The sequence below is a fragment of the Takifugu rubripes genome, chromosome 20 (genome assembly GCF_901000725.2).
Source record: "Takifugu rubripes chromosome 20, fTakRub1.2, whole genome shotgun sequence".
Classification (NCBI taxonomy): domain Eukaryota; kingdom Metazoa; phylum Chordata; class Actinopteri; order Tetraodontiformes; family Tetraodontidae; genus Takifugu; species Takifugu rubripes.
Genome location: NC_042304.1, coordinates 7,747,231 through 7,770,276, shown reverse-complemented (window position 1 = coordinate 7,770,276; position 23,046 = coordinate 7,747,231). Strand labels below are relative to the sequence as shown.

The 23,046-nt window shown below is 47.5% G+C and overlaps 2 protein-coding genes across 4 annotated transcripts in view; one reads left to right on the top strand and one right to left on the bottom strand.

Moving 5' to 3' along the window:
* On the top strand, positions 1-2,873 carry elovl8b (ELOVL fatty acid elongase 8b). Its single transcript, XM_003974099.3, has 8 exons — positions 1-236; positions 319-376; positions 711-898; positions 967-1,047; positions 1,123-1,179; positions 1,260-1,374; positions 2,180-2,307; positions 2,406-2,873. Exons 2-8 carry the CDS (start codon positions 319-321, stop codon positions 2,568-2,570), a joined length of 792 nt encoding a protein of 263 aa, XP_003974148.1. The 5' UTR covers positions 1-236; the 3' UTR covers positions 2,571-2,873.
* A 100-nt stretch (positions 2,874-2,973) lies between these two features.
* glis1b (GLIS family zinc finger 1b) overlaps positions 2,974-23,046 on the bottom strand; it is a 54,348-nt gene continuing 34,275 nt past the window's right edge. The window contains exons 5-11 of one of the 3 annotated variants that reach the window (XM_029828063.1): positions 19,928-20,089; positions 18,461-18,467; positions 18,232-18,342; positions 15,307-15,448; positions 4,762-4,952; positions 3,792-3,941; positions 2,974-3,712 (exon numbers count right to left, since the gene is read on the bottom strand). In XM_029828063.1, coding sequence (XP_029683923.1) covers positions 3,576-3,712; positions 3,792-3,941; positions 4,762-4,952; positions 15,307-15,448; positions 18,232-18,342; positions 18,461-18,467; positions 19,928-20,089 — 900 coding nt within the window. In that variant the 3' untranslated portion in view covers positions 2,974-3,575. Of the gene's footprint in view, positions 3,713-3,791; positions 3,942-4,761; positions 4,953-11,601; positions 11,783-15,306; positions 15,449-18,231; positions 18,343-18,460; positions 18,468-19,927; positions 20,090-23,046 lie in introns of those variants that run through there. The other 2 variants (XM_029828062.1, XR_003886251.1) reach the window with 2 other exon arrangements.

Sequence of the window (23,046 nt, the reverse complement as noted above, 5' to 3'; positions counted from 1 at the left end):
GAGCAGGAAGGCGTATCCTGGGCAAAAAAAGGGAAGAGAAGAGAGCAGCGATTCAGATGCGAGGGTTTTTATCTTTCAGGCTCCCTCAGCTGAAACTCTGTAGCTGAGCTGTGGTTTTTTGTTCTGCCGTTCCGTCGTTTCCTCACTCCTCCCGCGAGAAACCGAGAGGGAGATTGGACAGGAAGTCGTCCAAAGTCCGCCGGCGCGGTATCAGATGCAGAATCCTCCTCTATGAGGTACGTATGTGATTAAAGTTCTTTACGTTATGCTCAAATCTGAATATTCACTTCATTGTCGTTTGTTTTTAAATGATCGTAGATGGCGTCGTTGTGGCAAAGTCTTGAGGCTGCGCACCAAAAGATAGTGGACAATGGAGGTTTGTGCGCTCTACATTTGAGCTGAAGTTGGGTTGCACTTGAAGGAGGATTATTAGCTTAGCATCTTAGCTTACATTTCAAATGTGCCCGTGCGTGCGCGCGCGAGCGTGTGTCTTCCTCCCATCTGAGTTCACAGTGACTACATTGTGACATGTCACATGATCGTGCACCGCGGAACCTCTCTATAGGAGAAACAGGCTCCAGCCACCAACAGTGTCCAGAGGAGTTGGCGTGCACAGAGATGCACTTTTTTGGAAGCCTTTTTTCTTGGTTGAAACCTGCATGGCTGCAGCAGTGTGTCAGCATGTCAGTGTACTGTCTGTCACTTCCCAGATAAAAGGACAGACCCGTGGCTGCTGGTCTACTCCCCCATCCCCGTGGCCTTCCTCTTCCTCCTCTACCTCGGTGTGGTGTGGCTCGGCCCCCGGCTCATGAGAAACAGGCAGCCTGTCGACCTCAAGGTCGTCCTCATAGTTTACAACTTCGCCATGGTCGGCCTGTCTGCGTACATGTTCCACGAGGTGCGTGATGAGCACGGCAGCGCGCATGTTCCTGTATCCCTGTTGTTACCTCTTTGATTGTCTCGCAGTTCCTGGTCACATCTTGGCTCTCCAGCTACAGCTTCCTCTGTCAGCCTGTGGATTACAGCACCAGCCCTCTGGCAATGAGGGTAAACGTGTATTGTGGTACCCGCCGACTCGGGTGTTCTCCAGCGTGACCTCTGACCTCTGCTGTCTCCTTACAGATGGCCCGAGTCTGCTGGTGGTTCTTCTTCAGCAAGATCATCGAGCTGAGCGACACGGTCGGTATTGGTGCGAATGTCTCGGCACGAGCAGTGAAATTCAGGGTGTAAGCGTCCCGTCTGATCCCCTCTGTGGACAGATCTTCTTCATTTTGAGGAAGAAGGACAGTCAGGTGACATTCCTGCACGTCTATCACCACGCAACCATGATTTTCAACTGGTGGCTCGGAGTGAAGTACGTGGCAGGTGGCCAGTGTGAGTAAAGTTCCATTTTTTTTTAATCCCACCAAATGTGAAGCAACTGCTCTGGATATCATTTTACTTCTGCTTGCGTTCGTCCGCCAATCACAGTTAACAAAAATAGTGGTTTAAAAACGAGCCCTGCCCCTGCTGTGATTGACTGCTGCTCCGGCCAATCAGAAGGCCACACACGGCAACCACTGGAGATGCCTTCAGGGACAAACTGAAAAACAACTATTGACATAACCGCGATCGATGCCGTGTCTGTCCGATCATTGCCAATATTCTTACACGCTTAAATAGCTTAATTTTGGCTCAAAACCTAACCTAAATAGGACCTGCCATCAAAATATTTTATGTAACATTTATACTTGCTAACCTGATAGCTCCTTTTTGTCTTCTAAATATTTTTACACATTTCATCTGTATTTTGGTGACAATTTTCTGATAGAAAATTATTATAGCAATAATAAATATGTAACAATAGTTGGCATAACAACAGGGATCATTTGGATATTTAGCTCCATGCTACTTCCTGGTTGTTGGTCCTCATTTCCTTGCTCTATTGTGCTCTATTGTTTCTGTAACATTGTACTCCCTACAAAGTGGCCTCTACCGGCTGGACCGAATCTCTGATCCCAGTTTGCCTAAGGAGTGGTCATTGATGTCGTGATTTTTTTTTATCACTCCCTTCCACGGCTTTACAAGCATGATAAATCTGAGGCACCCTGAAAGCTTTTACCCTTGCTACCAGTTCTTGTTCTGAATTCAGTTGCAGTGATTTATTTCCCACTGTTCTGTTTTTGTGCACCACCGGCAGCATTCTTCATTGGCCTCCTCAACACCTTTGTCCATATTATCATGTATTCGTACTACGGCCTGGCTGCCATCGGCCCTCACATGCAGAAGTATCTATGGTGGAAAAGATACCTCACATCCCTGCAGCTGGTGAGAACGTCCTGTTCACGCAATCTGAGTGTGTGTGTGTGTGTGTGTGTGTGTGTGTGTGCGTGTAAAATAAACTGAAGCGACCTTTCTCCCTTCAGGTGCAGTTCGTGATGTTCCTGTTGCACACGGGTCACAACCTGTTCACAGACTGTGACTTCCCAGATTCCATGAACGCATTTGTGTTTGGTTACTGCGTCACCCTCATCATCCTCTTCAGTAACTTCTACTATCAGAGCTATGTCAACAAAAAGAAGAAGAAATGAGAGCAGCCCTTCCTGTTTCCGTAATGCCCACATTTACCACTAGAGGGAGCAAGACGCCCACGAACTGCGGAGTGTCCTCGTGCTGCTGAGCTTCGCGCTCATTCTCCCACAAATTTGAGCACTTAATGCGTTTTTGTTGTTTTTATGTAACTTGAGATACACGTCAGAAAACAGCCTTTTAATGATCCTTCAGTTACTTTTTTCTGCAATAACAAACATTCAAATGATTGCTGTAAACAAACTGTACAATTTTATACACGTTCATATAATTAGCATCGTAATAAAGGAGGTTGGTTCTCTGTTCGAGTGCAGATTTACTGAATCACCCCGAGATAAAGCCCAACGCAAAAATAAAACGCTTAACGACACAATAGGAAAATGCAGAGGCGTTTTTCACTGACAAGAAAAAAGCACAGCAAAAAAAAATAAAATATATATTTATATATATTCTTTACATTTCGGCCTAAATCGATTGAAAGATGTGGATGAAATCACCAGGGAGACGGAGGGCCATTTCCTTTCATCTAAGGTTCACGTAGAAAACTGAAAAAGAACGTTTGTCGGCACCCGTTTCAGACAGATTTACAGCGCGTCTCCTCGGCCCTTAAATGAAATTATGTGCATCTTTTAATGACTTCTCAAAGTGCATCTTCTGGACATCAAACAGGAGAAGATAACAGAGACGCCGACGTCTGAGGAGCTACATCGTGTTGTTGCCGCTGTGGAAAGGTTGAGCTAAGGCTACAGCAGAGGCATACCCGGCTTTCAAGCTACCAGAAATATAGTTAATAACATTATACGATTTGCTGATACTGTAGGTTCTCGTCCATCTGGCAGCTGAGTAGCTCCACATTGATGCTAAGCGAGTGGGGATTTTGCTATTGGACCCACATCTCATATGAAAACAGGAAGCGCAGATGCACGATAAGACAGTTGTGGAAGGATTTGGGGCTGGCGGTAACAGTCAGTGCGGCGGGGCGAGGCGCGCTTGGCTCCAGTGTCGCTCTATGTCTCCGTGTAGACGGACGACATGTGGCTCAGGCCGCGGTCGAAGCTGCCCCCCGGGAAGAATATGCTCTCCTCCGGGCTGGACGAGAACTGGCAACCCCCTCCTCCCTGCAGCTCCTGGCTCAAGCTGAAGCCTGGGACAGAACGAGAGCGTGTTTAGATGGTCGTTTCTGAGGCGCGGTGACGGGCGGCCCGGTTGGGGGGGGGGCTCACCTGCAGCGCCAGTGTTGCTACTCGACATGTGGAAGCCATTTTGCGGATGAGAGGTGTAGGAGTGAGAATCCCCCGGGATTTGGACACCTCCGCCCGTCGTCTGGTAGGACTCTCCGAAATGGAAGCAGCTCTGAAAGGTGCCCTGGTACTCTAGGAAGGGAGGGGAGATGTAGAGAAGCGGAGAAGAAGAACAGAAACCAGGCTTGATCGACTGCCACTGGGTCTGCGGCCGATTGTTCCGGCCCTTCCAGCTGAAACTCCCCGAGGATCCTACGTTGTGACGCGGCTATATTTGTGCTCCCGCTGACCCCGCCAGCCTCTCGCCGCCCGTCCCCGTCGTCGCAGTTTGCATTCGCGATCGACCGCAGGAGTCGCGATAATGGGAGAGAGGCCTTTCCTGGGGCGCTCTTGCGCAACTCCCCCGACCACAGCATGGCCAGAGAGACGTCCGCGTGCAGATCGTTACAGGGAACTCGGTGTTTAAGGCATTAGGAAAAAGGCTCTGGAGTGACAGGCGAGCCCGCCGAGAGACGGCCCGACGCATGAGCCAGCATTCTGTTGGCTAAGTCAGCGCAGGGAAATGGCTTCCGGCATGTGGTTTTCCCCGCGCTGTCTTGATGATTTTAATCTCTCTCTCTGTCTTAAAACCATTCTGACAGTGACAGAGCAGCGCCACGGCTCCACACACACACACACACTCATCCCTCTGAGGCCTTTGGATCGGGCCTGCAGCTACAGAGAGCATTTGAGAAAGAACCCAGGCGAATATTAAAGCGATCCGAAACCAGATTCTCTTACAGGGAAGTTCTATAAAACCTAATACATCACCTGTAAGTGGGGGCAGGGGGGGGGGTCAGGATATTGAATTGAAATGGCAACCGTCATTTTCAAATTCCTGTCAAAAGCGATTTCCTAAACCTGGCTGAGGCGCACGTTCATGTGGCCAGATGTCTCCAGATGTCGGCCTTACCTTCGCTGGCAGGCTGCTGCTGCTGCTGCTGCTGCTGCTGCTGCTGCTGCTGCTGCTGCTGCTGCTGGTGGTGGTGGTGGTGGTGGTAGTGGGAGTACGGCTTGTGGTGAGGGTGGACGTGCTGTTTCTCCAAAGATGGAGGAGGTGTCCCCGTTCCCTTCATCCCAGGGGACAAGAGCGGCCCGGACAACCTGGAGGGGGGGAAGGGGGGGGGACAGACACTGGATCAGACGAACAAAATCCAGTTTACATGGACCTTGTTACAATTTCACAATCATCCTGGCTCGTTGACTGCCTGATGGGCCTAACGGAACACACACACACACACACACACACACACACACACACACGCTAAAGAAACATTCCAGCCGTGTGGAAACTTGGGCTCCCCACGCGTAATCGTCCTCCTACCACATATTATGATCCTAGGTCAACAAACAGCGGAGTGTGCATTCAAGTGAAACTGACCCCCCCCCGCCCGTGCGCACACACACACCGCCGCGGCAAGGCCAGGCTTTGTGGCCCGCAGAGAAGAAAGCACCGTAATGTTTAGATTTATGACCTTTCAGAAAGATAAATATTGAGATGACATGTTTGCGACTCTGCAGAGGACGACTCTGGTTTCCAGGCCCGGACGTTACCGCGGCAATAAAAGGGCTAATAACGGCGATATTGGGTTGCCATCACGGGGCATAATCTCAGACCCTTCAAAAGGAGCGGCCAGTTTTCTTTGTCAACACGCGCCGCAGAGTCCCGCCGAGCTCTGGAAAACCCTCGGCCGCCGGATCAAAGGAATCAAAGCAAGCGGAGAAAATATCGCTATCGTTTTCGGTTAATATTGTTTCACCATTTAGCGTCGCGGTGGGATCGCTCCCATCAGAACGCCGATTAAAAGGAGAGCGAGCGATGCGGTGAGTTTGTGCAGAAGCTGTCAGCAGCATCGGAGGCCCGGTTCTGTACAGCCTCACGTCATCTAATGTGAAAAGTATGTGGTGATCATCGTGGCCTTGTTTATTCCTGACGCCGATCCGGCGTAAAGCCTGTGTGTTCGGGGATTTCTCGATATTTGGGGCGTTACATCATGCAAATCGAACCCCCCCGACCTCCAAATCAATTGCACAAACATTTGTACGAATGTAAAAGGTTGCATCCACACCCGGGACGCGGCTGTCAGATCTTTGCTCAGCCTCTTCTACACGCGAGTCAAAAGTTCAGCTCGACAGAGGGAGGTTCTCCAAAGCCGCTGAAGAACTAGGAATCACCTTAGAACCCAGGAACATTCCCAACTGTGTCGATGAAACAAGGATTAATCTCAACACTGGTTCCTATCACCCTTTCGGGGTGCGAAGGCCTTTTTAATTTTTTTCCTGGATTAAAAAGTTAGAAGTTCTATGAACTGCAGCTCCGGCGCCTGCTTTCTAAAAACAGCTTCCACCGTTATGGAAGAATCAGCATTTCTGTTTTCTGTTATTTCTGTTTTCAAGACATGCAACAAGTGCCCGTTGTTTTATTTTGAAGAGCCTAATAACCACAAGGATCAGAATTACTGCTCAGCACTTGTTTGTAGAAGCCGAAAAAGCCCAAAAGCTTCAGGAGATTCTCCTGGTTTCCCTTCTTTTTTAACCAATTAACTTTAACAAATGTACCCAAATACTCAGGTCCGAGTTCAGCTGGACACACCTGGCCGCTCCATCAAAGCCCCCACATATTCAGCAGCTACTTAGTGCCCTCATGACTGCGTGTCAGGAACGCCGCCACATCAACCGCCGCCGTGTTGCCGTGGAAGCTCAGGGGTGCTGACAGAGTGTTGCTGGAGGCGGCCGACGCTTCCACCCGACCCCCCTCCCATCGCACACTCACCGGCGGGCAGTGGCGCTGCGAGATGCATGCGAGATCTTTACGAAATCTACGCGGCTCTACTCGCTCAGCGCGTTTTTCTTCTTTGCCTTCGCCTCTCGAAAGAAAACGTGGTTGATATCATGAACTTTTAAATGTGATTATAGCTCCCTGGTCCCCTGAATTGTAATCTGTACAGCTGAGTTCAGCGATAGGATCTCGCTTCTGAGGCTAAGCTGGCTGGTTCTCAGCCACGGGAAAAAGAAAAAAAAAAGCCACTTTTGTTCTGTTTCAGTGATGCAGAAAGTTCCGTGCAACATCTACAGCTAATTTTATAACGCCGTCTGCTAATTCGCTCAATATACACGGTATTATCTTTATGCAATAGTGTTTCTTTGAATAAAATCACATTTTCTGCGCTGCAGCTTTTCAGCCCTTCATTCAGGAACGTGTTTATCTGGGCATCACGGTAACCGTAGTCGCGCTCGCTCCGAAAGGAGAAAACTGAGAAAACTTGTGTGTGGCACCTTGTATTAGTCCGGCTCCAGAGAAGCTAGATGTTAGCAAGCGTGGCTAATCCACTGGCTGGCGCAGGCCCAGAGCGTGGCCATGTGTAGCTGCAGAGAGCAACCTTCCCCTAGGAGCTGCTGTCAGCACAAACTTGGGAAACAGTTATACTGTTCATATTTTTACAAGCTGCCTCTCTGTGCAGCTAAAGGGAATCACACGTTAATCACTGCCAGCTGTCGGCCCGGCGCTCGCTAGCCGCTATAGCTTGCGAACGACTCAGTCTTGAGGTATGAGGGGAATCTTTCATATGCTACATTAATCTCCCTCCTGATATTCATCTTCAGCTGAGCATTGACAACACTTTTTTCCCCTTCCAGGCAGCCCACCCACTCCCGCCCCACCGCTGCGAGCCATATTAGACCGGCCGGGTCCCGCAGCTGAGGGGGATTTTCAGGTGATCCGCAGGTGAAACCTTAATAAAAATCGATAAGCCGAGGCAGAGAGAGGTGCTGCGGGCGCGGGCGCCGCCGGGTGAAGCTTCTGGTGTCGGCCGACCCGGTTTCTGTGCGTCCTTCTGCACAGTGAAATGGGAGATCTGATGTCATCGTGGGAAGAAGATTTGTTGCGGCGCTGCGGTTCGCACTCAGGCACTCGTGAGTTACAGACAACTTTTGGCTCTTTGTGTTGAAGCGCAATGAGACGGTAGGAAGATTCATGAGCCGCCCTGCTCTGCTCCTCATTCATCTTCTCTCACCTGCAGCTCACTGTCCCACCAGAGAGCAGCGATCCAGCCCCCACCACCCCCACCTTTAAGCCCCTCGACCATTAAGCCCCTCTGATGGATGACAGCAGCTTTGCTGGCGCAGACTGGTGGGAACACTTCTGGTTCTGGTTTGCAATAAAGCGCAGGCTACAGCATCCTGGATACAGCTAAGCTAAGGCTAAGGCAGCCCTGAAGGCCCCGGCATGGAGAGCGCAGCCAGAGTTCTGGATATTTTTAGGGTTTCTGGAAGCTCTCTTTTAGTCCCAGGAAGATAACTGTCCTAAATGCAAAGATCCATCCTTAATCACCATCCGTCTTGGAGGAATATTGATAGTAAATCACCCTATTATTGCTTTCAAATTACCCATTTGTGCAGAGGGTGTAATTAAGGGCTCCATATTTTTGAGGCGAGCGCCGCAGAATGATTGACCGACCGCGCGCTGCCTCAAAAATGTTGCATCTTGGCCGCGAGGCCGACTCTTATTTCCTTCATGACTGTCGTCTGATAATAGCTGACAGACGGACGGACAGACAGACACGCTGGCTGTCCGTCTGACAGGACATCCCACTTCAAAACGGGAACATTTACGCAGCTGTAATTCAATTAACCCTCGTCCATCACTGATTTATCAAAACGCCTCACACTAATATTTACAGAGGGACCGTGTATAAATACACACGTGTACGCTGCTCGCTGCAATTATATAACCACACACACACCTGAAGCACTGAATACCAACATTTAGCTCCCATCTGTTGATGAGTGTGGGCCGCCACACACACACACACACACACACACACACACACACACACACACACACACACACACACACACACACACACACACACATGTGTGCCTGTGCCACACAGATCATTCAGAGCGTTTTTAACTGGCATATTTTAATATTAGGTTCAGGACATTTGGAGAGTAAGAGGAGCCTAAAAGGGCCATTTGAGCCAGTGTAAACACATTTAGCAGTGAGGTCAGAGGCTGCCACACGAGAGGCACGTTAGTTTGATAATTTTGTCAAAATGTTTAATGTCCCACTAAAGCGTTTGGGGAAAAACACGCACCGGTTGATATTGACTTTGGCAGCAAGCTGGGACACACAGGGCTTTAAACGCGTAAATCAAACGCTCCATCTTCAGGCAAATGTGAGCCGACGTTTCACAACAGGCCCGAGGACCCGAGCTCCCGGCCACAACTCACTTTTGGACCCCCGGCCCCAACCGTCATAAGTCCTGTTACGGAAACATGGCGCTAAAAATGCTAATAATAATGCTAAATGTCATCAGCACGACTTTTAATTTTAATCATGCATACATATTGTTGAGGTGGTAATTTATCAAAACAAATATCATATATAGATGTTATCAATTTACAGGCTGCGTGGTGAAGCAAAGATTCACTTTGTAATTCAAACATTTAAAAACAACAAAGAAAATTAAATTCAGTCTAAATAATAACCATAACGCCTATAAAGAAAATGTGGTTTTTTTGAAGATGCAATTTCCTAAACAACTTATGAGTAACTTTATAAATGTAGAGGTGCAAATCCAAGATTTTAATAGAACAGAAGAAGTAGAAGTTTCAGGCAGTAGAAACGCTTGCTGGTAGTGATGATGAAATGCACTTAGTGACGCCACATTTCTCTGCCTGTTTTAAGTCTGTTTGAGAGCACTTTGGAAATAATTCCAAAATAAATATCTTCACGGTTGTCGCACGGGAACACACATGTGCTGCAGGTAAACATGGCGGATTACACAGAAAAACCAGCGAACACACGTGTCAAACCTCACACAGCGCTCAGATGTTCCTCATCAGGGAGCCTAAAGAGCCGCTCCGCCTCGGTAACCGCGGTTACTGCATCCCCTACCCAGGTCTTTTTGACTTTCCATTCCTCCGCTAATGTCAGTAATGGCGCAGGCTGCTGAGAGTGAGATGAACAAAGACCAGAAGGTGATTCCTCCCCTGCTCTCAAAGCCTGAACCAACTCAACACCTTCCAGATGCTTCCAGGCCGGCCTGACAGCCCTGAGTGGCACCCATGTGTTTACGTGCAGGCGGCTCAGCCCGCGCCGTTCCCCCGCGCCGCCGCTCGCCTGCAGTGCCTCAAGTCCCGCTCACATGCAGCCATGTGTGTTTCCTGGATGACTCTGTGTAAACTCCTCTCCCTCACACACGTTCCCACACACAGGCGACACACAAATGCCATCAGAGCGCGTCCTGCCGCAGGCCGCCGCTGCTCAGTCTCACCCAAAAGTCAATATACACACCTGAGGAGCAGAACCCAAAGAGGGGAGGGAAGGATGTTTATGTAACGCAACCTTTCTCTTTCCAAACACATGTTTAATGACGCTCGATTCCACTCTTGCTCAATGTTATTGTGCTTGTAAAAATGCTGTTTTCCCTCTCGGTCTCCCTGGTGTTGAGCTTTGTTTAATACAGTACACACTGTGACTCCCGATGACACCCGGCCTCTGCAGCTCGGAGCCGCTCACTCTGTGGGGAAATTATCTACACTAATAGGAAACACGCTGTGCCTCTCCCTCACACACACACACACACATTCTGGTGCTACTATCGTTGTAAGGACTTTCACAGATGACCCAAACCTACCCTAACTCAAACCTGAACCTTCAAAGACCTTTCGAGGTGTGAGGAACAGATGCAACGTCCAAAATATCTACGTCCCCAAAATGTCCTCACTTTGCATGGGAAATTCTTCTGCTGGTCCTCAAAACGCAGCACGAATCAGAACACACACACAAACATTCCGTTCTTTCACACGTTCTAGTATCCACTTTTGCACACTTTGGAGACAAACATCCTCTACACTTATTTGTTGACAGTGTAGTGAAAACACTCACATAACTCACATGTTCCCATAACTCTTTGTTCACGAGTGGCCCCACTCCTCAGAGGTTGAGAAACGCTCCAACTGCATTGGCGTGTGTTTTTTTATGGACTCATCTTTATCTTTAGTACATAGCGTTTGATAGAATCAAGATTTGGTCAATGTGTTTACAGAAACCAACAGCTTGACCCCAAAATATGCAAAGGTGGCAGGAAAAACTCCCTGTTATCAGAAAGAAACGTTGAGCAGGACCAGACTCAGGTTATGATGATCTCAACACCAAACTAGATTGAAACTCATTTTGTTCTCTTCCAGAGATGTAGCAAGAGACACTTCCCTGGTTTATTGCTGTTTTACAGCAGTGTCTGCAGCTGTCTTTATTCCTGCAATTATCTGACAGATGTGTAATCATTTATGGGGATCAGAGGGCCTCAAAGTGTCAGTCCAACACCCACTTTTAGAGAGATTTTTGATTCGGGTCATTGGAGAATAAAACAAACATGATCCGGCCTCTCGGTTTATCCTGGTGAGAGCGCGAATCATGTCCTGCCAAATGGTTCAGTCATCGTTCCGATGCCGTTGCGTCCTGTGGAGGACTGGGACCTTATGAACACGGAACCAGAAATAGATGTGTCATGTTGACCTCCAGGAGACGGTACAGTCTCCAGTTTGTGCTCTTCTCAATCGTTAATGAATTGAGGGTTAGATTTCTCCTCTTCTTGGAGATAGAATGACTCATTTTCTCCCTCGTCTTTGTCCTCTGACTGTTTTTGCTGACTCCACATAAAGTTTCAACATGGAAATTCTTTTCTTCTGAGAGTTCCCCCCCCGGGGACACGAGACTAAACACTCTTGTGTCTGGTGCAGGACTCACCCGTCTCTCGCTCCGTCCATGGCAGCCAGCGGCGACAGGTGGTGAGGGCTGCCGAGGTCTCGGTCCAGCCGGTGCTGTCGGGCCGGCAGGTCAGTGGCGGAGGCAGAGGTGGAGCTGGAGGTCGCGGAGAGGAGCTCCACTGAGGCAGTGTGATGGGTGGAGCCGGAGCCTGCGTACATCCCTGAGCCACAAGTGAAGATCAGTCTCCAAATGTAGTGACAATGTCATTTATGATACTACGTTATTTACTGTCAGTTTTATTTTTTATAAAAGAGAAACTTTAAACGGAACATGTTAAAAATGGGAAAATTCAGTAGTTTTATCACACACAGGCTCCGCCCTCTTCGCACTAGAGCAGGCGACCTCAATACGTCGATGGTGATCTACCAGGAGATCGCATGACAATAAAAACATAGAGGTCAGCCTATCGTCCGTCCCATCACTTGATTGATCTACAGGGCAGCCAGTCACATGACATCTCCATTTTGTTGACACTTGGGTCACTGTGAATGTGCAAACAACGGCTCTACGTGCAGCAAAGCTAACAAGCTAGTCAGTTTGTTACTGCGATTTTTTCTCTTAAACTTAAGAAGGGGCATTGAAGTGAGTGGAGCTGGACCAAGTATGAAGAATAAAACCTATCACTTTCATACAGAATGGGAGGAGGACTTTTGTTTCAAAGTGTGTTTGCCTCATCTGCCAGTCTACCATCGCAATATCAAAGAAGGGAAATGTGCAGCGGCATTTACGGACTGTTCGTGGAAAATACGATGCCGAATACCTGCTGAGAAAAATGAGAAAATGAGGGGAAAAAATGAGAAAAAATGAGAAAAATGAAAATGAGCTGAGAAAAAGAAAGAGAAAGTCCCAGTTGTTTATCACAATGGCAAAAAATGTGCATAGTTAATTACGTTGTGTTGCGCAACATATGCGGTTTTGCAACATACATCAACATAAATTGTAAGAATATCAATAGTTTTCTAGATAAATACATATTTAAAATAATGGGTCGATCATTTTGACTTGGTCATTTCAAAAGTAGCTCACATGCACTAGAGAGGCTGTGTAAGACAGGGCGCCCCCTTCAGGAGTTACATGAAACAACTGATTCTGATCACAATTATTTTCTCTGATGCATCTCTCATGCATCTCATGCCGAAAATAAGATTTTGCATATGTTACATTGGTGGTATAAGGTTTTATATAAACAAAACAATCAACTGATTTTTTAAAAATAAACTGCCTACCATTGCTATTAAAATGCTTCTTATCACTAAGATGGTTGGAGACTAGAATCTAATTTTTGTTTCTGTGTTCGGTTCTTTCCAGTTTTCAGGTGAGTGACTGTGAAATGTGAAAAATAAAGTCACCATGTCCATGAAGAGTGTGTTATTCCTGGACACGGTCACACACATTCCAAACGAAGAAATGGATGAATTTGAGTTGCAGAAAAATGCCTAAACTGGTCCCGCGTCAGTCTTTCTACGTACAGCTGTGCAGCCTGCGGCTCACTTTACACCAGAGCATTGAAAGTAAGACAGTTGGACACCTTCACCCCATTTATACACTTTCCTTGTGTCTGACACAACTCTGCTTTAGCTATTTCTAAAGTTACAAGTCAAAACACCTCACAGTCACCGACCTCCCAACGGTTGCGAATCCTCCGAAACAATTCTGGAATCTGAAATTCTAGAATCAAATATGAACTACTGAGATCAGAGGAGAAGTGCGATATTACAGAGAGTAATATTTTAAAGTTAAAGCGTCTTATTTTATGTTTGAGTTAGGACAGAGATGCAGGCAGATTTGGCTGCAATAGCTCAACCTTCCTGAATGAGAACAAGATTTGGAACATCAAAGTATGACAGCTAATATGGAGGAGATGTTCACTTCTGAGCTCCTAATATCAGCTAAGATCCCATTCATGCTCCTGTCCTCTTCCAGGCTCAGTTGCCAGCTGAAAGAAATATATAAAATAATGATCCAAACAACAGCTTTAAATACCAAAAGTTGCATACATATTTCCCTTTAATGTTTTTAATCTCATCTAAAATCAACATGGCTTCCTGACTGAACCAGTGATGTAGCTCCTGGCCCATCAGAGACCAAAGGCTGACCTGCCAGCACTCCGAAATGGTTACAAGCTTCATTCAACTCATCAATCACAGCCCTAAAAGCTGACCCACCCTACCTCTACCCCTCTGGCTCCAACATCTGCTCCCTGTCCAGCACCAAACAGTTGACAAATAATGGCGCTGAGTGCCTCCGTTTCTTTGTCAGGATGGTGGTTGAGGGAGGAAAGGGAGAAGGTGGTGGAGATCTGGAGACACTTTCTCAGTTTTATTGGGGATTTATGTGGACTGAGTTCAGGAAGAAAGCTGCGTGTGAGAGCAGAAGCATGTAAACCACTAAAACAATGATGACTTCTTCCTCTGGTTAACTGGAGAACACCCTAATTATGCTCCATTTAACACAGAGGGGCTTCTCTCAGTCATGGGAATAAGAGCAGACCAATAACCTGCGAGCTCTGACTGGAAGCATGACTCATTTTCTGCTCCACAAGTGTTAATGATGGGATGGCTGCCTGCTTCGACCCACCTCTTCCCCGCATCCTACTGGCAATGCAGCAAAGTAGGAGTCATGCAAATAGGGATCCCTCATGCCAACCAGCAACAGTTTTGCAGGCCTGGAACAACACCGCGACCCTGGGACGCTCTGGCTCATAATAGAGCTCCTCCAGGCTTCAGAACACTTTAAACAAAAGGGTGAGGAACATCCATGCGGAAACAGAGGGAGGTCGAGGGGAAAAAGCCAAAACTCTGCGGCCCGGTTGAGCATTCAAAGGTGTAGCGGTGCGCTGGCGTTGGAGCAACAATAACAGGGAGCGATGGGGAGCCCGGACGCGTACAGACAAAAAACAAGCCCATTTTTAGCTGTAGCGCCTAAGAAGATGTGGCGCAACTCCTGGAACCAATGAGGTCGCTAAGCGTATCAGTCAGGAGAGGTCATTATTGTGTTATTTTCTTTTATTTTAATATTTACTCACTGCATATATGTTTAGTCATGGCTACGGTAATAGACGTCATTTATATTTCAGCAACGGCCTCAAAGAATGACGTTTACTGCCCAGCAGCACAAAATGGCCATAATACATCTACATAAATGTTGACAAGGTGGCGAGGCTCCGCAGATGGATCTGTGATGGCTTTGCCAGGTGTTTGGATTTCTCGCCGTCTGACCTCACTCGCTGAGCTGCTTTTCAGCTTGGAACAAAAATACCGTGGCCACATATGCTGGCAGCACCGGCGCGAGATAGAGCCGAGCCGACCTGTTTCACGCTGATAAAACGGAACATATGGACGAACAAGAAACTCAATATGGGTTTGATATCACAACAATCAGGAGAAAAATGTCTTGAAATTCATAGCAAACCCGCTCAATGTGATTTAAAGCTTCAGAAATCAGTGTTCCTCTGAGACGGTTGCAAATATACTGTCCTCTGTTTTAGCGCAAATGCAGTAAATTTGAAGTGATTGTGTTGTGTTGAGTTGTGCAGGACTGTTCTCCATTAAGAATTGAAATTAAACATATGGAACGTACAGTAAGAGAACGTCCGGAGAGGCGGGTCGTGTCAGATTACTCAGTGCCTTCAGAGGAGGACGAGCTAACGTTATCAGGGTGTTGGGTGGCAGAGCAACAGCGCACCTGTGAAGATGTCCTGGCCCAGTCCGGGGGAGCGGCCATCTTTGCCGTTGTAGAGGTGTTCGGAGGAGGCAGAGCCCTGGAGGTGCTGAATGGACAGGCAGTCGCTCAGGACATCTGGCTCCAAGTGAGGACACGGGCGGAGCTGCCGACCACAAACACACAGGAGGTTTGTACGAGAAACGTTTGCTCCTTCTAAGCGAGCTCCACATGGTCTGCGAGGATTGTGCAACTTCAGGAGAAAACAAAGCTTCGGTTCTGCGAGCTCGTAGCTTGGACCCTATGTGGAGTGTTTTATTTTCTCTTTTTGCAATAATGCAATTGTATTGTTAATGCGAACCAGTCACGGGGAACCAGAGGGAAGATCATGCTCTGCCTGAGTAATGTGTGTTGCCCTTGGACATCGCTGTACCAACTCAGCGCCAGTTCCAGATCACTTCTCTTTCTGCCAACAGTAATGTGGCGACTGAAAAACACATCTCAGCTGGAGAGTCGATCACCCACAATGCACAGAGGCGCTGGACAGAGCAATCAGAAAGCCCCCAAAACATACAGTTCCCCTGCTTGACCAGTAGAGGGAGAACCCTCAAGCCCAACAAAATTGTTTAAATGTGCTGATTTTGCAACAAATATAAACACATTAACAGTCTGGAACCACTCTAGCTCTTTTGAAAACACGCATCATCAGGATCCTCTCACCGAGCCAGCAAACCCAGCAAATGTCACCCAGCCTCTGTCCAGGCTACACTCATGTCTATCAGGGGAAATCTGGGGGTCAGTATGAACAGCTGACCTCTGTCACACCCCTTCATGTGCGTGATAACCAGCAGGACATCGGTCCTTCACTCCGGAGTACAGACGTCTTCAGAGATCACCCATGGCAACAGAACTCCAGCTGATCGTTCAGAGGAGCGGGGTGGAACACCAGCGCCAACATCTGCTTCCACTCTGGAATCAGATGGCGTGTTTACGGACAAACAATAGCGGCGCACATGATCTGCTGCAGCGGATCTATTATTCATTCATAAAAGCCTGATTGTAGCTCGTTCCTCTGCGCCACAGTCCTTCATTGTTCTCCACTACAAATAAAACACATGAGTGGACCACGATGTTTGACAGGTTCCTTAGCTAAGATAAACATATATGCAGCCATGCCAAACTGACATAATCTGAACTCTACACAGTTTAAGATCAATTATTGATAATATATTATGTGACTTTATAGCTTTTTTTTCATGTCTGTGAAGGTCAATGTCAGTTGTTAGCATTAAAAAAGTGACTTAATTGTTGCTGTGCAAATTGTTTTCCACTTTCAACAGCTGCCTGGCAACAAGGTTAGACGGACGGGGAGTAATTGATTGTGTTGTAACAAACATAGAAAAGAAGCGGTCAACATGTGCTGGAAACCGTAAATCAAGATGATGTTTATTTTTTGTTGAGTAATCTAGTAATAATAGGAGAAAACTGCTTATAATGCAGAGACAAAAGCTTGAACACGCATGAGTCACGGGTACGAATCCCATCCATCAACGAAGGTCGGACGACAGAGCAGATTTTCCCCTCGCTTCTAAATCATCCCCGCCTGATTCTCCATCCAGCCTCAGATCCATCCCTTTGTTATCCCGCACAAAAAAGCGATCCCACATTTCAATAGTGTGTCAGCGGAGACGTCCTTCGTCCTCACCGCCGCAGCCTCCTCCTCCTCATTCTAACGCGGTTGGCGGGCGCCGCGGGGCGGCAGCTGCACAGATAACGGCTCCGCCTGTCCTTTCGGACGCGGTCGCGGATGTGGTTCTGCTTATCCACCCTCCGCGGGTGGAAGCATCTGTGCTGGCGGGCCTCAGTGTACGTGTGCGTGCACGTGTTCCCAAACGCCTCCAAAAGATTCAGATATCGACATATATTTTCCCCCCACCGTGACACTCCAAACACTCTCTTGTTCGGTTATTTCTTTTCTTCTGAGCTGATCCAAGAGGGGAGTAAGAGCATTTGTTTGACGTTTGTCCATAACATCTGGCCACTGGTGTATTCCACAGAGCAACTTATTAACAACGCTACGAGCACACATGTGTTTCCCTTTACGACAAGAAGCGAAGGAACACATCATCCAGCCTGTTACTATCCAGCCCCCTCCACAACAATGAGTCCATTCTCTCTTGGTTCCACTTGGGGAAAGAGCGGCCTTTTGAGCATAAACACGATGATGCGGTCAAACCCGATCTATTGTGGAGGCAAAAAAAGCCTCTCAAAGAGAGGCCTTCACCACCCAGGCCCCCCAACTCAATTAAACAAACCACATGAATGTGGGGATAATGCACATCAGAGCTGCAGAGGTTACACACGATCTGTTTGAAATTTGTGCTGATAGATCATATTTGACTTTCATATTCATGTTGGAAGCTGAGCTCCACCGAGAACAGCCAGGAAGCCTGAGCGCCATCCACGGGCAGATGGAGCAAACTGGCCAACAATGCCCCTCTGGGGCATTTCATAGACATTCGCACCAGGTGAAGGTTGCTAGTTTAATTCTGCAGTGAGATGAACAGACACAGTGTAGGTTACATTTTTGTTCATCAGTCCTGTAAAATAAATACATCAATTAAATCAATTAATTCAATTAATAAATCACCCAAATTAAATGCATAGAGTAAAAAAAATCCCTTGAAATAACTACATTAAAGGGATTTCTAGAAATTTTAATAGACATACAGACAATCAAGCAAAAATCATATAAATTAGCATTCTATTAGTGAAGGAGCATGTATAATATCTAAAAGGTTTAAAATAGTATAATCAATAATTAAATATACATTGCTGCAGTTTTCCCCGAATCATTAAAGTACGAATACCTCCACAATGTAGCTATAAAAGCAAAAGATGCCTGTTTGACTCTCCTAGAGAGGCTCTCTGTTGTGGGAGGGCTCCTACCTTCCTGCGCACCTGTTGCTCCTTGGCCGAGTGGATCTTGACGTGTTTGCGGAGCGAGCTGGGGTCCGTGTAGCGCTTGGTGCAGCCGGGGATCTGACAGGCGTACGGCTTCTGTGGGAGGAGAGGACATGTTTGGCATTCTTTAAGGGGCAGAACTCAGAAGACCCCCACTTAACTGGACAGAGACGCGCGAACGGTGAGAGTGCAAAGGCAAAAGTTAAGGTCCTACCTTTGGGCTGAGAATGACAGAGTCAGAAGTAAGAGGAAGAGAAAGCATGAAAGAGAAAAACAAGAGTCATTATCCAGTTCTCTATTGTACCATTATATATATTATTTCAGATATTTAAACCCGCTCTCATCAGTGCTGTTACTATCAAACACATGCCGCCACTCCACAGGCTTAATATGTATAAAATTAATTATTTACCAGATATTTTTTTAACTAATTCAATGTAAAATATCTGCAACGATCTGGGGAATTTCATTTCAGAGCAATTTTGTCTTTCATTCTGAAAAAAAAGGAAACTTGTCCATTAACTGTAAGCGGAGACGCGCCTCGACCTCGACTTTCTCCGTAAACAAGCCACTATTATTGCAGGCAGCTTCCTGAGCCGCTCATCTCCGCCATGTTTGTTTTGCTGAGCGACGCGTCCAAACACAGCTCCTCGCCACCATTTAAGAAAAAAACAAGAAACCTTCAACTTCTGTGCAACACAAATATCACTAAAGCCTAAAAACGATTCTCCTGCGAAGTGTTCTTGGCGCGTTAACGTGCAGCCGTAACCATGACGGCCCAGATCAGCTGTATCGTTTCACCGGCTGTGGAAAGAGCGGGAGGTGGGAGAAAACCCTGAGCGGACGGACTAACGCACGACTGCACGCAGAACGTCATTTAAGGATAAAGATTCATTTATAATCACGCGTGCACTGAAAAAGCACGAGCGGTTGGTCAGAACGCAGTATGACATCATATCAAAAATGTCTCTGGGCCACAGTTCAACACATTTAAGGCTTCTGTTACGATAAGAGGAGAAAAAGATTGGTGAACATCTTATAGAGAGAGATGACCATGAAGGGGCTCTAAATCACTAAAACTCCGAACAGGCAAATCTGCAGGATTTTTTTTTTTGAAAATCTTTGCAAGAGAGATTTTCAAAAAGTTGTCGCCGTCCTGGAAGAAAGAACCCAAACGCACCTAATAGTTTGTGCAGGAAGACTGTTGAGCCGTGTTGGCACGCAGACGGTGATAAAGTGAGGTGTGTGCGTGCTGGTGGGGTTGCTCAGACATGACGAGCGGCGGCGCTGGCTGACTCAAACTTTCTTTCTTTTTCTTTCCACGCGCCGGACCAACAGGAGAAGCTCTGTCTCGGTTCGGAGCGCCGCTCCGGGTCTGTTGTGGCCCAAACTGTGACTCTGCCTAATGGAACTGATCATTTAATGATCTGTCACAGCCAAGCGTGCAAACGGCGAGAATTCCGCCGAGTGACAGCAGGTGACATACGGCCGAGGCGCGGAGCTAAACTTGGATGCCGGCGCGCTTTTAAATGATGCCGTAAAAGTGAGTGGCGGATGTTGGCCACGCTCGCGTAACACACGCACGTGTGTCGCTAGTCATTTAACGGCAAATGCTGTTAATTTGTGAAAGATGAATGGATTCGTTTGGACGGCGAGACAGGGCGGAGTCGTGGTGTCTGACCGTGTCCAGGTGAGTGCGCTGATGCTTGGCGCGGTCGCTGGAGTTGCTGAAGGCTTTCTGGCAGCCAGGGTGCTGGCACAGGTACGGCTTCTCCCCCGTGTGGCTCCTCAGGTGGATCTTTAGGTTCTCCAGGCGTGAAAAGGCTTTGTTGCAGCCCTCAAACTGTGGGCGACAGAAAAGAGATTCATAAATGCTCCATCGATGTGGAGAAAGATCAAACATGCACACAAACCTCTTTTCTCACCCACAAATCACAAGAACTCCAAAAAAGCCGACCCGTGTCCTGATCATAGACAGTGTGGTTGCTAACAGACCCCTCAGTGGCTCCCACCAGAGCCCTGCACGTGAATCTCCAACCCTTAATCTGACCTTTCACATCCAGAACAACTTTGGTTTGGAGGACCGACCAGATCAAACTGCCCACTGTTGAGGATGACCCTAAATGCAGACGAGGAAGGAGACCCAGGAGATTCAGGAGACTCTGGAGACCCAGGAGATTCTAGAGACCCAGGAGATTCAGGAGACTCTACAGGCCCAGCAGATTCAGGAGATTCTAGAGACCCAGGAGATTCTAGAGGCCCAGGAGATTCAGGAGACTCTGGAGACCCAGGAGACATCTCGCTATAGTTGAAGAGTTTAACGACTTGAATGGGGACGACAGACACATGAGGATTGATGATCCTTCTGATGATCATTCTTGTGAATCCAATGATTACTTTAAGGTTAAATGTCCCCTTTTTGCCCCACACCTGTCCTCCATTTGGGGTCTCCAATAAGATTAATTGGTGCCAATGTGGGCTCTGGATGCTGAAACAGGAGCTTCTTTCATCAGCTGGAGGCAGCCTTGTTTCTATGGGTTCCTAAAGATGACCTTGAGGAGTTCTAGAGACTTTATGTGACTTCATCCTCTATATGGCTCTGACTCAGATGTCCAACTCTTTCCTCTCACACAGCTGGAGCCGTCTAGACCAAACCATACTTTACCAGCTATGAAAATCTCAGAAATACTCAGAAACCTGGGTGGTATAATCCCAAGTATTTTTTTCCGAAGCTCTTGAATTACGCGGCCAGTCGGCGGGACCGTTGTTGAAAACAACGTGCACTTGAAAGACCTGCCTCGGGGCCGTCGCCCATGCCCCCGAACGGCAGGTGAAACAGGAGTGCGCCTTTCATCGGCGGTTAATAGGCTGTAATGCCGAGCACCAGGTAAGTGTCCCTCTCTGCCTCGTGCGCCGGATTGACAAGTGACAGCAGGCTCACGCACGAGCCCCGGCTCGACCCATTTGGTCCAGACCACTCAGCCAATGAGGACCACAGATTTGTTAACACATGAATGATTCACGGAGCCTCTCCGATGTCCGTTTCTTAGAAAACATGGCTGCTCGGTCGAGGACGCTGTCGGTTTAACCTGCAAATCGATAGACTGATGCATCTCTACGGGCTCTTAGTCCTTCAGAAAAACACCATATAAGATTAACAGTATCTAATAGACCCTTTGTGATACAGGTGATTGGATGGTGACCTTTGACCCCTGCACTTAACCCAACCCTGTAGAGCAGCGTGTTACCAGCCAACACTGCTCGCGGACCTTATAAATGAAATCCCAATTAAATCCACACGAGGCCAGAGAACCCAGGTTAGGATTTGAACCCAAGACCTTTTTTATTGCTGCAATTTAAAGCAATTTTTTCTCTCCGGGATTAACCTGATCTGTGAACTAAAAATATTTTTACTTGTTAAAATAACACAGAAACACACACAGATATATGTGTAATTTGATATGAATAAACTGTTCAATGGTCTCAACCTATATAACCGTGTATCACCCCATCTTCTGTTTTAAGTTAACCATGCTAAGCTAATGAGGCGCGTCCCCTCTGTCCATTGTCCCCTGATCTTTAGTGAAGCCAGCCGACAACAGGTCGGGTTACGGCTGAGGAGAGAGTGACACTATTCTTCTAATGAGCCTCCAGCCTCATCTGGACTCTACTCATCCCTGATCTCCTTCATTCACTAACACCATCCAGGCATCCTTCTGTTCACCAGGGCTCCATTTAATACAAGCGAAACCTAAGCCAGCGGAGCCGGGTTGGGTGACCAGCTTCACCTATGGACGTGTTGTGCTCTTTAGGGCCGATCTCAACAGCTATGGCTTCAGGGAAAAAGCAAAACACATATTTTGGCTTTTAGTGACGTAAAGAGACGGGACGAAGTGGTGACCTGATCTCTAAAAACAGTTTAGACGGTGCCAATCACATTAATCACTTTTAAAGTGTTTAGCTTTCCTCCCTGAAAGGGCCATCTAGACGACGGGCTCCTGACGTGGCGAGAGCTGGGTTGAAAGGCCGGACAGGTCCGGCTGATCACAGCAGACAGATTATGGCTCCGGCGTGCACGCTGGTGAAGGTGCAGCTTTACCCTGAAGCCTTCATGGGAAATGACTCTTGACTGGCAGGGAGAAAGGCCCAGCGGCGTCGGGGCTAAAAGGCTGCAGTGTGCGCCCCTTAGCGTAGCGGCTCATTAGCATCCTGCAGGAGCGGAGCGTGATGGAAACCAACTCGCAGCTGCAGAGGAGTGTTGGGGTGAAATATGGCTGCTGACATTTAGGATAGCAGCCTGATTAAAGGCTTTAATAAATACAGTAAAAAGAGATTCAAAGGACTGATTTAGGGTTACGGTGGAGGCAACGCTGCTTTTGAAGGGGAAAAAAACCCTTCTTATTTGTAAGGTCATCACGACTGAGGAATGATGTTCTAAGACTTGTTCTAGCCTCTCTACGGTCGCTACAGACACAAGGGGATCTCAACCAGCACTGATATATCTGTTTGGGCTCTGGGCAATAATTGTACATCAGACGTCTGACTAATGATGGCAAGATGGGCTTCGACTGTTCGGCTGCTTACTAGCATGAAATTCACCATTACTCATGTTCAGAGGGCCCCCATAAAAGAAAAAAAAGAAGGTTCTCGGCGTTCTCTGTCGGTTCTTCGCCGTCAGTGTGTTAATGCATCCAGACTACTTTCCAGTCAGGCCTGACAGACGCGATAAAGGGCAAAAAAAAAAAAAGTTTCAGTCGTTAAAAGAAAACACAGCCGGCCAGCGAATGATCCAAGTGGAGC

Coding starts and splice junctions, on each gene's coding strand:
- elovl8b (XM_003974099.3), top strand. CDS start 319: ATGGCGTCGTTGTGGCAAAGTCTTGAGGCTGCGCACCAAAAGATAGTG. Junction 377..710: donor AAAGATAGTGGACAATGGAG/GTTTGTGCGCTC, acceptor GTCACTTCCCAG/ATAAAAGGACAGACCCGTGG. Junction 1,180..1,259: donor TCATCGAGCTGAGCGACACG/GTCGGTATTGGT, acceptor CTCTGTGGACAG/ATCTTCTTCATTTTGAGGAA.